Genomic DNA, 16,231 nt, shown 5'->3' with positions numbered 1-16,231 from the left:
ATTATATATAAAAAGTTTGGTTTGGTCCGGTCGGGTCCGGTTCGGTCCGGTTCCCACCTTGAAACCGGAACCGGGACCGACGGCCACCGGTTCCAAGATTAGGAACCGGGACCGGACCGCTGATCGTGGGAACCGCCCTAAAACCGACCGGTTCGGTCCGGTCCGGCCGGTTCCCTGGTTCGGGCGGTTCCCGTTGCACACCCCTATTTTCAACAGCAGCGCTTCTTCTCATGAATCCGTTTTAATACTGGCATTCCAAAAAGAATCGACCTTTTGATGGGTCCTTGTCAAATATTCTATTCATACAATTTAGTCCATGCCTTTACGTTTCAAAGAAGTACCTTTTTCCCCATCGAAGCACTCAGAAGAAGATTGGAGCACTGAGAGATTCTAACAAGAAAAAGGTGTTTCTTTTTTTTTCCCGGAATGATTAATGGTTTGCCTGCACCAATTGGGTGGTCCCTTCGAGAAAATGGGCGTTAAGGTCAAAGGTCCATGCATAGACGATGGATCTTAAACGGATATGTAAGAAAAGGAGAGGCACATGCTGATATAAAACTATATTAGCTGTAAAGCCTTGATATAAGGAAAAGATCCACACATACTTTCATCCTCGGCGGCTAACTGCTGTTAGCTGATAGACAGCATGCCTCTTATTTCTAGGGTTCCGACATATCAATTTTTCCTCAAATTCCTCTATTGACAAGGACTCCACTTATTTGAACAATAGGGTACTTTTGGTCTTGGCAGCAACCATGATTTCTTGCCTTCTGGAGTCTCACACGGCTGTTCTTTTTCCAATTTAAATATAGTCCTAAAATTCTGTAGACCGGCCCATAACAGCGAAGATTAATCTGCCTATCTTGCACCAGATTCTTCTTTCAGGCTTCCTCTTCTTTCTTTTTTCCCCTTTTTGTTGTTTGTAGAAGTTGAATGTCTTTCATCTGTCCTAAGCTTGAACTTACCGAAGAAAAGGAGAGAGGAAAAAAATCATAGAGGTGACCAAGTTGGCGATGCGATGGTGTCAGTGACACCGCGTCGCTATCATATTAGGGTTGTTACCAGATGGCTGAGATTAGGTTGCCACCTACGCAATCACTGATAATTTATCATTAGACACATAATTATGCTTGAGTGGTTGACATGACACATGTATATATGATTTTCTAAACTAAAAATTATTTGGGCCAAAAGAAATTCGAACTTTTCTTCTGATAGATCATGAATGGGCTGTCCCTATCTGCGACTTGCAGCTTCTGGTTGATCTACTATGACCACCGTGATCTAGGGGATTATAACACAAGAAGTTGCTGCACAGATGGAGAAACCCAAAAACTAGTTCTTCAAACCGTTCCAATTAGGAGCGCCATTGTTTTGTTGACCAGAGAAGAAACTTTGCTCTACAAGAATCACTTAATTCTTTGGAGGGTAATAGATAAAAATCCAGCTTGAGTTACTTCTTTCGACAGAAGAAACATATCGACTGTAAAAGTGAGACTAGGACAAGATTAAAGGACTTCGAAAGTCAGCCTAGCGCTCTCTTTGTATTAAATAGCAATTTCCTCGTACACAATTTTTGCAGCATCCAGGTATGAAGATCGGTAACAAGTACAATTGACATCCTATGGAAGGTGTGGTGAGACACCAGTGATGTCCCCAACATAATGAGAAAATAAAAGAAAACACATGAACTATTCAATTAGAACCCTCTTTCTTGAGGAAGATCTGACACGATATCTACATCAATGCAGTTCGTGAGCAAGCTCTAATGACTGAGTTTGTGAACGAGCCACCGAATCATCTATGGCTGGAAAGTTTTTGGGACTTCCCCCGACCGAACGGTTTTTCCTCACAATGAAGGCAGCATCATCTCTGCGACGGCGGGATTGAGATTGAGTTCTTACCCTGGTCACATATCTTCCGCTACCGAATCTAGAACTGTATGACTGGTTTGGCAATTTCGAAGTAGGCTCAAGTCCCCTAGCCTCCCCCTGAACTTCAGATTCTTCATCTGTATTAGCAGCCATGAGATCCATCAAGTCACTCCTGAACCCCAAATCCGAGTACACTCTTCGTGAATTTCTCATCGCTGGTTTGGAAAATTTCCCATCCAGAGCATCTAGATACCCCGTGTCCGTGTTATCTAATCTAGAATTATTCTGCACATTCCTGGATTCGACCGGCCGTCCCATCGTCTCCACCATGAGGCACGGATTGTTAAACCCATTCCACGAATGAAGGGGAACCAATTTGCTCAGCCCGGTCAACCAATCAACAATCTCCTTCATCGCCGGCCTCCTCTCTCTACAAGGTCTCACGCACTTGGCAGCTATAACAGCTATTTGCTTCCTGACAACGGGATCTTTTGGGGGCGCCATTCTCGGGTCATAAACACAAGGGAGCTTTCCCTTTTTAATCAAGGGGATTGCCCAGTCCACGATGGACGGCGGCGAGTGCGATACATCGATGGCCTTCCTCCCACTGATAATCTCCAACAGCAATATCCCAAAGCTAAACACATCAGTCTTAGTACTCAAGTTATCAGGGGTCACATAGAGCGGATCAAGATACCCAAGAGTCCCAGCTGGGGGTGTGGACAGGAGCCTAAAATCATTGACGTGACATCTGAGAGCCAATCCAAAATCGCCCAAACGAGCATTGAAGTTCCTATCTATCAACACGTTAGCAGACTTTATGTCTCTGTGGATTATAGGTGGGTTCTGAGTATGAAGGGTCTCGATGGCCTTGGCGATCTGCAGGGCCAGCCTAATCCTGCGACCCCAATTCAAGACGCGCGTGTTGGAATGAAGGATGTCGTAGAGCGTACCGTTGCTCATGAACTCCACGACCAGGAGGCGGTTCTTGGAGTCGCTCGCGAAGCCGACGAGGTTGACCAGCCGGGGGCTCTGGATCTTGGACAGGATCTCGAGCTCGTTGTCGACCTCGGAGACGATCTCGAGCCCCTTGGAGGGCTTCTTGACGGCCACGTGGCGGCCGCGGAGGAAGGCCTTGTAGACGTAGCCGTGGCTGCCCTTGCCGAGCAGCTTCTGGTCGGAGAACCCATCGGTGGCCGCCTCGACGTCGCTGTATTCGAACTGCTGAATCTTGATCGGCCTCTCCCGTTCTTGCTTGAGGGGGCGTTGGTTCTTGGAAGCCGCCGCCGACGACGACGACGAACGGGCGTGGGAGTTGGAAATGGAAATGGAGGATTCAGCTTTGCAAGAAAGATAACCCATCAAACAAAAACTGAAAAAGATTGAATTTTTTTTTTGGCTGGTATAGAAACTTGAGAAGCTGGGAGAGAATTTATGGAGATAAATTTCGTTGGTTCTTGATGACTTTATGAACAGAGCTGCAATGGCGTCTCAGAAGGGGGAGAGAGAGAGAGAGAGAGAGAGAGGGACTACCAAATTGGAATCCCAAGGACAATCCCCCATGAATCTATGGCATGTATTAAGGTGGTAAGATTATTACATAAGCAATTAATCTTACATTTCATGGTACGCAGACCTTGTATTTTTACCTTACGGTCAACGCCGTACCTTTACTGTATCTGGACTCTGTACACCCTTTTTTTTTTTTCTTTTTCTTTTCCACCTAGTCATTTTCCATCAAATTTTCTGGTCTCTTCTTCCCTCGTCTTGCTTTATTCCTTCCTCTTTTTCTACCTTCCCGGTCACGTTTTTCCTGACCAATTTTTTTTCTAACATTACTAAATTCCCGTCTTTAGATAAAGGGAAATAAGTGACTTGGTACCCTTGATGCGGTTCAATTTTCACATCTAAACATTTTCTGTATTTAGAGAAGTGATTATTGATCCTTCAATAAATTTTCATTGTATAGCTCTTCGTCTTAAATCGTTTTATTTTTAAAACTACCATAACAATTCATATAAGAATAAAGTTTACAGGAGAAATTATTCTTGTCCATGCAAAAACTGATATGAATGACACCGATACTTCATGCTTTTTGAAATTTAAAAGTTTTATTAGATTTGATTTGGTCCTAAACTTTTATAAAATTTTACATTTCTCATTATTTGATTTTTTTTTTACCCACGTTCCAACTTTCTCTGAACTCTTTCCCCTTTGTCGAGGGAAGCTAGACGAGGGATGAGACGCAAAATCCAGAATTCGGTGAACTCGTTTGTCCGGACAGAAGAACTTCCTCTTCACCACCACGCAGCACCGCTGCCCTTACGCTGCCGCTAGGCATTATTGCAGCATCCATTAATGTCGCAGCTAGCAGCAGGGAAGTCTATACACAATAATACAAAAGGACCTTTGTTCTTGTTATGTCACGTGCATATTTATCGGCTTTGGCATTATATTATCAGGTGGTTGATACTCTGGTCCAGCTTCGAGAAAATTATCAGATTGCTTGCTCTTAACGTTGTGGGTCTTCCATTATCGTCCGCCTCTTCTTTATGAACCTTTTGTGAGCTATACAACGACAATGCTACCTACAAAAGTGGAAAGCAAAGACAAAACAAAAGCAGAAGCTCCCTTTTGCGGAGATCTGAGTGGATGAATACTGTAAATCATAGCTTTTTGAACGGGTCATGATGTTTCGGTTGCCCTAACCCGTATCTTACTCCTATCGGATATTGCCAAACTCCGCAATGAGCGACGCTACTCCTGCCTTTTAGACATTTTTATCATAGGATTTTCAGGCAAAAGAGAACGTAGCCGTCGGTCTCATTTCATGTAAAAGGAAAAAAAACCCAGTTCGGTGAACAGACGAAATTCAATTCTCTCTCTTTGGTTCTTGTCTTTTTCTATTTTCCCCCCAAGTGGTCACCATAGAAGTGAAAAGATGAAGCGTAACCACCCAGTTCTTGCGCCCACATGAAGGCCTAAAGCTAGGGAGGTACATATAATTGTGCCGTATGGTGGTGGTCACAGCTCACCCATAAGGCACGACCCAACCAACGTGCCTTAAAGGCACAACCTTGGCTGAGACACCACGTGAAATCAAAGTAGTTCCCTCTTTTCCTCGCTTATTCATCATCAAACGAGAACGAAACCTTAAGATCCATATCATTAGTTGTACTGGTTATAACGCAACTCGGGCAAGCGAATCGATGCACCGGTTACTTTCGGCCCCCCATAAAGTCATTAGTTAATTATCGGAAGCAGAGCGTCATTAGTTAAAAGTTTGCCCCCCTGCTGCACATCGAAAGGAGAAAAAGCTTCATCACTTTTCCATCACTTTCGCTTGTAGAGTGGCCATCCAAGTTTTAACAGTCAATGACTGTGAATGGCCGACTCATCATGACAGCTATCCTCTTCTTTTTGGAAATGAATTTCGAAAGATACTGCTTTGCATAGTTGTATCTTACTTTTTCTGGCTTACTAGTCCAAAAATTTGAGCCTTTGCATCAAAGAACCAAGCTCAATCTCTTCTTCTCGAACATGCAGAAACATTGTCCATTATGCTGAAGGCAATTGCTAACTGCAGCAGTTAGGTGCATCACACAGAAGGTGAACGGTGCCTTTCATATTAAATGTCAGGATGACAACACACCCACACACAAACACCCAACAACATGAGTCACACATTCTTGTGATTAGTGCAAGATTGCGTGACTTCACCAGAAAATTGCAAGTTCCAGAGCATGAATACACACACCTCTGTTCCATTTACAAGAATATAGAGTAAGGCTGAAGCCTAGCAAAACACATAAAGAAAGGTAAATTGATTTTGATGTCTCCCAATTCGCCTGTAGAATTAAAAAAAGAAAAATTGAAAATAAATGGTTCAAAGAAATTAGCTTCAAATATGCCCAGTTATATGCCTCTAAACAATGATGTTTTCAGTAGTTTCTCAAAACAAGGAGTACAATCAAGCGTTCAATTGGGGGGCAGATACAGAATTATTTGAAAAGATGGTATGAAAACAGTTTCCCTCCACATGGAACCTTAAAAACCCTTTTCTTCATTCATTTCACTTTACAATGTGTATGAAAGGGACATCTTTTTGGCTATAATCTCACCCCATACCTTTTGCCAGTTTGAATGATCATAAAGTTACAAGTAAAACAGAATAAAAGACCAGCATACCATGCACCTGCCAATAGCATTTACATGTCTCACAACATGCTAGCCATTTCATAGGGCTGTAACTTAATTTCGGACATATTAACATTCCGTACCTTGGTGAAAGCGACAACCCATGAAATCAAGTAAGATTCAATTTCCAATCAATTTCCAAAAGACTGCAGTCAAGTTCACCTTTAACTCTATCTAAAGCCATTTGTCTATGCTGAAGCAATAACTGAGAGATATCTTCTGCTTGCTTTTCCATGTCACCACATGACCTCTGGCGAGGTAGTTTCCTTGATAAACTTTTCCATTTTGACTCAAAAACACAGGCTGCGTAATATGCAGAGAGAATTAGAGCTCAAAACTATCAGACACTGAGACATGTCTCTGCAATCATGAGGACGCTTGAACTAGTGGCATGACTCAATAATTCTCGTCATGATATGAGGAAACGAAACATCTGTGCCAAAAACATGCAAAAGGGTAAAACATAAGTGAGGACACCCCCAATTTGCAGAAGGTGACTTATTGCAGGATGCTGAGCAATGAATGTTGCTTAGATTTCTTACATGTCACAATTGGTGAGAGTAGCATATTTTCGGAGACATGGTTGTGATCTTGTAGTTGCAGAAGTGGAAGGAAGACATGAGTTTCAAGCTAGTGCTCTAGTCAACTGACAAGAAAGTTAAGAAAATACCTTCACTTCGGTCCTTGAAGCCCTGAACAAGGCAGGCACAGACCCATGGCCTTCCAGCTCGAGATGCTTTGGCACCACCGCTAAGTTCCCCATTATGTTGCTTCAAACTTCGAGACATGGCAACCGAAACAAATAAGCACTTACGTATGCAGACAGAAAACTGTACACTACTGAATCAACCGCAGATACAATGAGGCATAACAGATTCAAATATTTGAACTTTGAGATATGCCAACAGAAATAAATAAGCACTTAGGTTTTACCAAAAAAAATAAATAAGCACTTAGGCATGCAGACAGAAAACTGTACACTATTGGATCAACCGCAGATTCAATGAGGCATACAGATTCAAATATTCGAGCAGTGTATTACATGACCTTCAATGAGAAAACATACAACCCAAATGAAGAGTAGCGATAAGAAGCCGAGTATCTGCATGCTATTTCAGATACTAATTTACAGAGAATCGGAGGACAAGAAAGATCACAAGAACATTTCCAAGTTAGGGGAAGTCAAAACAGAGGAGTACATAGCACACGGACACATTACTGTATGAGAGAACAAAATAGTTTCATCAACCAATAGTAGCATTTCAAGCATTGGAAATATCAACATGTACCACACGACTCAGTCACATATGCAAAACTTCCTACAACACACACTTGAGTCAAATGCTTAATACATTGCAAGGCTGCGTCTGAGCAATTATGTGCAAAAGTTCAACATTACAAGCAAATCCACATCACATCAAGGGAGTTCATTAGCTACATTACTTGGTACCTCGACAATGAATCAAACCGTTCAAATGTTCAATCTTTTCCTGCTCCCAGTTACACAAACACCAACAAATCCACCCATCGACGCACAAAAAACCCGAACTTTCCCCGAAGGAGAGATTCGATCGAGGAGCGAAACATTACCTACCGGCGACGGAAATCGGTGGTGACGCCAACGTAAGTCTTGATTGGTGGGTTGGTGGAGAGGATGAGGTAGACGCACCATGTTCTTGAATCCCCCGAAATGGGCTCCGACCCCGTTCTTGAAATCGCCGACGCAGACGCCGAGGGCGAAGATTCCGAGAGCTTCACGGCGGATGACGATGATGATGATGATGATCTCGAAGGGGGTCTGGTTTTGGTAGGAACGGAGGTGGGGTGCTTGACGGATCGAAATGTCCTGGAGAGAAGCCTCGTCATCTTGAGATCGATCTTGGGCAGATTCAGATTCAGATTCATTCAGCTGACAGCTCCTGCCCAATCGTACCGTACTTCCGAAACCTCGGACGCCCCGTCTCTGTTGCCGGCGACAGGCCGTTGATTCCTGCGGTTATTTGATGAATTGAGGGTAGTCCGAGGTTAGTGGATAATTTAAAAATTAAACAATTTATTTTTTACTAAATAAGTGAAGCTTAAATTTCAAAATTCATAATTGAAGTCGGTCGTATAATATTGCCAAATAGTTTCATCATTTTAGATAAATAAAACTAATTTCAACAAAAAAAGTTAGTAATAAAATAAATTCGTATAATATGTTGATAATCTCTTCTATAGCTCGGCTCGCCGGATCTCGGGCGAGTCTACATTAGTAATTTACTATTAGTTTCCATCCTCTTATTGAGTTAGTGACTTTTCAAGAACTATAGATAAATATGTTGCAAAAAAACATAATTTTTATTGGTATTTAGTTCCAAAAATGCATGCTTTGGTCCAACATATGTAATATATATTTGTTTAGGAGGAATCAATACCTCTTTTCCTTGGGATGCAAGTATTGCAATAATAAATTTCATATCGTGACAAAGTTGAACTGCTTCATGATTGGAACATTTCCTTTAAGGGAAAGCTCCCCTTTTCCAAACTTACGTTCACCGTGGCTTATGATGCCCATCAGAGGAAAACTTTTTGATGGATCTTCTATGCAAAGCAGCTTTTGCCTTGCATAGGACCAATTACCCCCATTGCTTCAAAAATTGGGTTTTCTTTATGGCCAGCATTATGGATTGGCTTGACCAAACTCTTTCTGTAGCCTTTTCTACAGTTCAAGGATAATCCAACCAATGGTCTTTAAAAGTAGATCATAATTCTAAATCTGAAATGTGTAATTGTGCATAGTGATGACCACGACATTAACATTTCCCTTTCACTAGTTACATCGTGTTAATCTGAAACAATAGAAAGCCCTTGATTACAAACCTTTACATACAGATGAAAATATCAATTTAAAAGACTACATTTGCAGTTTTGAGTATTCATCTCACATTTCTTCTCCCAACCTAGGCTCCAAAATCAAGATTTCAGTTTTAATTTCCCAACATGAGATCCGATAAAAGAGCTTATCCTATTCCAAGGTAAGGATGTTGATTCGATGAATCTCACTTTGACGGATCTTTTTTCTCCTCCTCTGACAAATTCTAAATCCTTCGGAGTGGTATGCTGAATAGTTTCCAGGTCGTCAAGCAGAGGCAATGCCACTGAGCCCTGCGATTCTAGGTTCTTGATCCATCCTTGTAACAAATAATTCACCACCTGCATATAGATTGACGCGACATAAGAACCAGCAGCATCCAAGACAGACTTGCAATACAACCTGCGATAGCTATCCTAGGAATCTTATGTTGCCGAAATTGATTTGGTCTTCCAGATATTGGATTATCAACCTGAGCCAATGGGTATCGGGGGAGTTTGATCATGAGATTTCTACATTTATCTGATAGCAGGAAGACAGGAACCACACGTAAAGGATTGATAATATACTACATAAAGGATTACTGATTCATCAGTTTCAACTTTCAAGTATGCAGAAAACAGTAAATATATACACAACCCTTCATCTCTATTGTTGACCATTTGCAACCAAACACTAGTACATGGAAAAAAAGTCCTCCATGACAGTTGTCTCCACAGGTTTACCTAAAGAATGGAGATGACGTGCACATGATATTAGCTAAACTTCTCAAACCATACCTCAGGAACTTCATCATGAGGGCAGTGACCTGCAGGGCTGATCTCATAATATGGAGCTTCAGGAACTTGTCTTTTAACCTGAAGGCCCCAGACAGGCTTCACCCATGGATCTTCTTTTCCATACATAAGGCAGACAGGTATATTGTTCTTCCGACATCTACAAAGTAACCACATTAGAGTAATGCGTCATGCAGGAAAAAAGCACGTTATACTTGTATAATGCTAATGCCACCATTAAGAATCAGGATTTATATCTTTACCCAGATAGAGCCTCGTTGAAGGATAATTGTCCCTGAGGAGCAAACATGATGGAGGCAAACGAGGCAGCAGCAGCTGGATGTTCTGCTGTTTCAAGTATACAGGAAAAGACTTTGTCGACATCTGTTGAATGATCTGCATAAACTTGCTTGAGCACCTCGGCTATGCTCCCTGGATCACTTATTTTCTGCCAACTGTTACAGTGTAGGAGGCAATCAGGATCATGGAATGTAAAAGATATCGATATGGTCCATGAAGCTAATGAGAATAAAATGACTTTGTTTGTGACTTTCCCATCTTGACAATTACAAATTGCCCTCTGATCTTTTTGGTTTTTTTGGCCATCTTTGTCTCCCATTTTGGATGAGTAAATCATAAATGAGAGGAAAAAAAAATCTCAGTATATGTTTCTGGTATTTACATGCCGATTTTGAAAAGACATTGTTTAATTCAATCAAGGCAGAACCACCAAGTTCCCTGGTCTTAGTGGCAAACAAGAGAAGGTGACAAATTTAGCTGACCAACTTACACGAGTTCTGTGAGCTTTCTAACTCTGGAAGGCAGAGGAAATGTCCCAGCCCATGGAAATATCCTAGCCAGTCTTGGAGATCTCACAGGGTTAGGAAGAAACCCCCAAAAGGGGGTTGCATTCAGCAGGGTAACACCCTTGACCAAGTGTGGGTTGCTTGCTGCAAAGTATAGTGCGACGAATCCTCCAAGTGAATTCCCGACAACATAAACCGGTTCTCCAATGACCTGAACAAAAACAATCGTTCAAAATTCAATCATTAAGATGAATTCTGATCCATTCAGTTCCAAACACAAGAAATATCCAGATCTGTCTACATAACAGTCACTTTCTAGATCATGTTTCACTGGCACAGAGAATTGAATGTGAGTACAATTTTATTTCCTAATTTCACATTGAAACAATATATCCAGAAGAAATGAAAAAGGCTTAACAAACACGAGTGAATTATTAGAACTCTAAAGCTCCATAAATTTTCCATATAGCAGTGTGTGAATAATGTCATGGAATACTTCTGGAGGATAAAATAAGCAAAGACATAGCTAATTAAGGTACCTCCTCCACAAAGTATTGAACTTGATCCCGCCATAAGTCAATTGAATAAACCAGCTGACTTGCCCACGGCTCCGTTTTCTCTCCAAATCCCCACAGAGTCTCCTTCCCTTCTAGGTCATTTTCTCTGTTATACTGAGGTGCAGGATCTTCAAATGGTAATGACCTTCCCTGTCCGAGAAAATCCAATGCCCATACTCTAAAGTCGCGACCTAAATCCTTTAATTGCTTCTCATAATGAAATGAACCAACCCCAAAACCAGGAAGAAACAAGACTGGCGGAGACCCTACGTTTTCACACCCTGCCTTCTCATAGTGCACAGTTAGCTTCGGCTTCCACTCCCAAAAACAGCTGCTTATAAGAGCTCCCCGTTCACCATTGGATTCATCAGGCAAAGCCGGAATCAATACCTTGGCCTCTGATTCCCCTTCTTCAGAAATACTGCTCGCGTCCTCTTCCCCACCAATCACATACCCACTATTACTTCCACTTAAGACCTTCGAATCTGCACTCCTGGAAGTTTGGGGCGCTTTAAAAGATTTAACAATACTATTGGTCCCGGAATGGTTTAGGCCAAGATGACCTCCTGCAGAAAACTCGCACACTGAACTCTTTTATGGATCCTGACAAGCAAAACCCTACTTCTTTTCCCACCCAAAAGCTTAGCCTGCCTAGAATTCAGATGCTTATTGTTCAAATTCTGCCTCGTATCCGCAACATGACGGCAGGGTGCAAAATTGTGCGAGAGAATTTCCATACCCAGAATCTATGTCCTGTAGATAAGGATATTGATCAATTCTCCAGGGTGGGATTGATCCTAAAAGCTAAAGAATTTATACTAAAACAATGCAAAAATAGAAGGAAAGGAACTCGTTGAACAGTTTCTGTGAACACCAGAAATCTTCAAATCTTCACTCTCTTCTCTCACCCATCACATGCCAGGCAACTTAAAAGGGAATTAAGTAGCGGAAAAAAGAAGTTGCAAATGAACAAGCTTCCCAGTTATGACATAGAGCAGCTCTCAAAGATCACAGCATACAGACCCATCAAAAACAAGAAAAGGAATAGCACCTTATTCACTCAAAAAAAGAACTGGAACTAAATGGAAAGTGCAACGCGAGGGACTGAGAATGAGAGAGAGGCTTTACCCTCAATTTGCAGAAGGAAGATTCATGGAGAGCAAAAACTTGAATCTGTCCCCACCGAATTATTGGGAGAATTCGAGCAACGCGTAGAGTAAGGGAGATGTTAGGTTGCTTGAAAGCTTCTTCTTCCTCTAAACGGCCAAACAAGGAAAAAGTGGCTCCATTATTTTTGTTTTTTTCTCCACCGTTTTTTTCCGTTTTTCATGTGTTGAATATCGATATCTTTCTCGAAAAAAAAAAACCATATTTTCGCACTTCTTGATTATCTGAAATTAAATCCAACTCCTCAAAATTTTTCCATGTATAGAATTATTCATCGCTTTTTAAGAACAAACGCATATTCAAGTTGTTATTCTTGCTCAAATGAATACAACCATCAGCACCCAAGAAATCAAGAACGAAGGAATTTTCCTTTTCAATGAGAAGGGATCGTCGATCCCACCTCCTCTGTTTCGTTTTTCGTCCATATATCAATTTTTGAAGTCCCCTCGAGAATCGACCGCAGATAGCTCCAGCGAGGTGCCACCTCATCCCAGCCACAGAAAAATCTAAGTACCATCTGACCTTTCCTTTTCGTCCGTCTCTTTCTTCGTCATTATATATTACAATTATATACACAAATGTGTTTTTTGAGTAAAATGTTTTCCTTGCTCCGTCTGTCATCGTTCATTTGCCTCAGTCGATCCTTTCCTCCCAAGAAGGTACTCATCAGCGCACTAAATACGGGACCAACGTATGATGATGCATGGTGAAAATGGATATGATCGTCTATTGCATGCATGGATGCGAAGGAGAAATTATTAAAAAGTCCACAACTTATTATAATTGTGTCAAATCAATCTTAAATTTTTTTTAGCCAATTCAACGCTAAATCTTTTACATTTACATTAATTCAGTTCATTCAATAAATTTTAGTCAGCCGGATCTAATGGATAATTTTTTAATAATATTTGTTTTTAACTTTTTATTTTTCCTTTTTTCCTCCTTCTTTCTTACTTTGGCCAGTCACTGCCGGCTAGAGGCATCGACCTTGCCATTGGCTGGCGAGGCTGACCTCACCAGCGAGAGGAAGAAGGAATGAGGAAAAAAAAAAAAAAAAAAAAAAAAAAAAAATCGGAAAAAAAATAAAATTTTATTAAAAATCTCGACTAGCTTCTACGTCAATGCTAATCGGCCAAAATTGGTCAAATAGATTGAATTGACACAAACATAAAAGATTTAGATTGAATTGATAAAAAAAGTTTAAAACTAAATTAACACAATTACGATAAGTTTAGGACATTTTTAGTAATTCTCCACAATTGCAAACAAAAGCAACACCCCAGCCCACCTTAAGCAAAAATGGATATAGTCGCATATTGCATAATGGATATAGTTACGTTTTGCATGCATGCATGCAGGGGGGGAATTACTAAAAGAGTCCGAAACTTATTTTAATTATGTCAATTTAGCTCTAAATTTTTTTTGGCCAATTCAGCTATAAATCTTTTACATTTGTACAAATTCAATCTATCTGAGCAATTTTGGCCGGTTGTGCTAACATGGACAAATTTTTAATTTTATTTTTCTCTTTTTTTTCCTCCTTCTTCCTTCTTCCTTTGGCCAGTCATGGTCGGCTAGCGGCATTGATCTTGCCATTGGCTGGTGAGGTGACCTCACTGACCAAAGGAAGAAGAAAGAATGAGGGAAAAAAAGAGAGAAAAAAAAGAAAAAAAAATCGAAAAGATAAAATATTATTTGAAAATTGTCACGTCAACGTCAACCGGCATCCATGTCAATGCTGATCAGCAAAAATTGGCTAAATAGATTGAATTGGTACAAATACAAAAGATTTAGATTGAATTTGTCAAAAAAAAAGTATGACTGAATTAATATAATTATAATAGATTTAAGATTTTTTTGGTAATTCTCTACAATTGTAGACAAAAGCAACACCCGCAACTAGTGGGAATTCTTGACCTTAAGCAAAAATGGATATGGTCATGTATGCATGCATACAATAGGAAAATTATCAAAAATTTCAAAGTTTATTATAATTGTGGCAATTCAATCCTAATTTTTTTTTTTTTTGTCAATTCAATGCTAAAATTTTTGCATTTGTGTCAATTCAATCTATCCAGCCAATTTTGGTTTGTCGGTACTAGCATGGATAATTTTTTAATTTTTTATTTTTCCTTTTTCTTTCTTTTTTTTTTTCCCTTATGCTTCCTTCTTCCTTTGGCCGGTCATTGCCGGCTAGAGGCATTGACTTCGCCATTGGCTAGCAAGGCTAACCTCACTGGCTTGAGGAATAAGGAAGAAGGAAAAAAGGAAAAAAAAATAAAACTATTATTAAAAAATTGTCCACCTCAGCATCAGTCAACGTCCACATTAGCAGTGATCAACCAAAATTGGGCGGATATATTAAATTGACACAAATGTAAAAAGTTTATGACTGAATTAATAATATAAAAAAATATATATATATATATTGAATTATAATAAGTTTATGATTCTTTTGGTAATTCTCCGTAATTGGAGACAAGAGCAAAACCTACAAAAGGTGGGAATTTTTTATCTTAAGCAAAAATGGATATGGTCTTGTATTGCATGCATGCATGCATGGGGAAAAATTACCAAAGAAGTCTTAGGCCTATTGTAATTGTGTCAATTCGGTCCTAATTAGGTTTAGCTAACTCTAAATTTTTTGCATTTGTGCAATTCAGTCTATTTGGCCAGTGCTTACTTTAATTATTTTTAATAATTCATTTTTTAAATTTTTTAAATTTTTTTTTTTTTTTTCTCTCCTTCCTTCTTCCTCAAGCCAAGGAGGTCAACTTTGCTGGCCAATGGGAAGGTCATTAGCCAAAGGAAGAAGGAAGAAGGAGGGAGAAAGAGAGAAGGAAAAAAGGAAAAGGAAAATGAAAAGAAAATAAAAGATTAAAAAATAAATAAATATAAAAAAAATCATCCACGTCAGGGATCTGACCATAATTAGCCGAATTGACTGAATTGACATAAATGTAAAATATTTAGGACTGAATTGACCCTTAAAAAAATTAATATTGATATAATTGAAATAGATTTAAAACTTTTTTTGGGTAATTCTCCATGCATGCAATTGTAGACAAAAGCAACACCCTCTATACAGAAGTTTTCCTTCCAGTTCCACCGTAGCCGGTGGGAATTCTTGACCTCTAAGCATTTCCTAGGGAGTTTTTTTTTCCTTCACGGAAGAGCACTTTCATGTTCCGTGGATTGCAGTATTCGACACGCCATGTGTACAAATATCTCTCAATCATGGCATCGATGGCTTGAATTTTTCCTTTGACTTCTATCATAGATAATTCGGCAAGAAAATCAATTTGGTTGAAATAGCATCCCCAACAATGAAAACCATTCATATAAGGCAATCAATAGAAGGAGGGTTGCCAATCAATAATCACCTAGAAATGTTTAAGTTGTATTTGCTATTGTGCTCTTTGAGTTGAAGCTGCCTAGTTATAATATGACCTTCCTTGAATTCAGCAGAATTTCCATGCTAACTGGAGCCAAACCTCATCACAAATTTGAAAGAGGTTTGATGGGAATTCTTTCCTTCTTTTGGGTTTCTTTTTCTTTTTCTTTTTCTTTTGTTGGCTTCACAGTTATTATTAACAACTTGTAAGTTGTGATGTCCTCCGAGTCTTTCTTGAATCACGCGTGACTAAGGACTCTATGTAGACCTGCAGATGTGATTTCTTTTTTCGGGAAGTAGGAAGGTCAACTATGTAAGATAACATAAAAAGATGGTTTTGTGCCTAACCATGATTAATTCATTGATTAAGTAACCTCCATTATGAGTTTGACTTTGAGAATTCTTGCCTATTGGACCCTTGAGTTTTTTTTTTTTTTTTTTTTGTAAGACTTTGATTATTTACAGTTCCATTATTGCGAAGCAAACAACAAGGTCTTATCGAGCTGAAGACTTGGGCCCAAATTAGTCTGGAAAATATCGAACACACGCCACGCTTTTTATTTTAAAATATGACTATCGACATCCCTCGAATGGCAAAATTCCACA

At 39.9% G+C, this 16,231-nt stretch overlaps 3 protein-coding genes and 1 long non-coding RNA gene across 6 annotated transcripts; all 4 read right to left on the bottom strand.

The window, feature by feature from the left end:
* Positions 1-1,508: 1,508 nt before the first annotated feature.
* LOC104454583 (serine/threonine-protein kinase-like protein At3g51990) lies at positions 1,509-3,429 on the bottom strand. Its single transcript, XM_010069485.3, has 2 exons — positions 1,704-3,429; positions 1,509-1,648 (listed from the first exon to the last, which is right to left on the bottom strand). Exon 1 carries the CDS (start codon positions 3,234-3,236, stop codon positions 1,743-1,745), a length of 1,494 nt encoding a protein of 497 aa, XP_010067787.2. The 5' UTR covers positions 3,237-3,429; the 3' UTR covers positions 1,509-1,648; positions 1,704-1,742.
* A 2,345-nt stretch (positions 3,430-5,774) lies between these two features.
* Positions 5,775-8,101, bottom strand: LOC104454581 (structure-specific endonuclease subunit SLX1). Of its 3 annotated transcripts, XM_039316549.1 has the most exons (4): positions 7,666-8,101; positions 6,742-6,848; positions 6,614-6,661; positions 6,231-6,504 (listed from the first exon to the last, which is right to left on the bottom strand). In XM_039316549.1, exons 1-4 carry the CDS (start codon positions 7,974-7,976, stop codon positions 6,455-6,457), a joined length of 516 nt encoding a protein of 171 aa, XP_039172483.1. In that variant the 5' UTR covers positions 7,977-8,101; the 3' UTR covers positions 6,231-6,454. The 3 variants fall into 3 exon arrangements, with proteins under 3 accessions (XP_010067785.1, XP_039172483.1, XP_039172484.1); XM_010069483.3 differs by lacking the exon at positions 6,614-6,661 and having other exon boundaries at positions 5,775-6,374; positions 7,666-8,093; XM_039316550.1 differs by lacking the exon at positions 6,614-6,661 and having other exon boundaries at positions 7,666-8,098.
* Positions 8,102-8,803: 702 nt separating this feature from the next.
* Positions 8,804-11,655, bottom strand: LOC104454579 (pheophytinase, chloroplastic; the record flags this gene model as incomplete). The annotated part of the gene is made up of 5 exons (XM_010069481.3): positions 8,804-9,266; positions 9,705-9,861; positions 9,965-10,156; positions 10,492-10,718; positions 11,047-11,655. Coding segments are annotated over 5 exons (1,425 nt in total), but the record flags the coding sequence as incomplete, so codon positions are not given.
* Positions 11,656-11,736: 81 nt separating this feature from the next.
* Positions 11,737-12,615, bottom strand: LOC120296304. Its single transcript, XR_005553222.1, has 2 exons — positions 12,116-12,615; positions 11,737-11,817 (listed from the first exon to the last, which is right to left on the bottom strand). It is a non-coding gene; the product is annotated as an uncharacterized LOC120296304 (long non-coding RNA).
* Positions 12,616-16,231: the final 3,616 nt, after the last annotated feature.

The sequence above is a fragment of the Eucalyptus grandis genome, chromosome 7, assembly GCF_016545825.1.
Source record: "Eucalyptus grandis isolate ANBG69807.140 chromosome 7, ASM1654582v1, whole genome shotgun sequence".
Lineage (NCBI taxonomy): Eukaryota > Viridiplantae > Streptophyta > Magnoliopsida > Myrtales > Myrtaceae > Eucalyptus > Eucalyptus grandis.
Note: the sequence above shows the minus strand (reverse complement) of the source record. Positions and strands in the feature narration are given on the sequence as shown.

What these genes read in the sequence shown, in the direction of transcription:
- LOC104454583 (XM_010069485.3), bottom strand. Translation starts at nt 3,236, where the DNA reads ATGGGTTATCTTTCTTGCAAAGCTGAATCCTCCATTTCCATTTCCAAC.
- LOC104454581 (XM_010069483.3), bottom strand. Translation starts at nt 7,976, where the DNA reads ATGAATCTGAATCTGAATCTGCCCAAGATCGATCTCAAGATGACGAGG. An exon ending in ACCACCGATTTCCGTCGCCG is followed by an intron (nt 6,849 to 7,665) that starts GTAGGTAATGTT and finishes CATGTCTCGAAG; the next exon opens with TTTGAAGCAACATAATGGGG. An exon ending in CTTCAAGGACCGAAGTGAAG is followed by an intron (nt 6,375 to 6,741) that starts GTATTTTCTTAA and finishes CATATTACGCAG; the next exon opens with CCTGTGTTTTTGAGTCAAAA.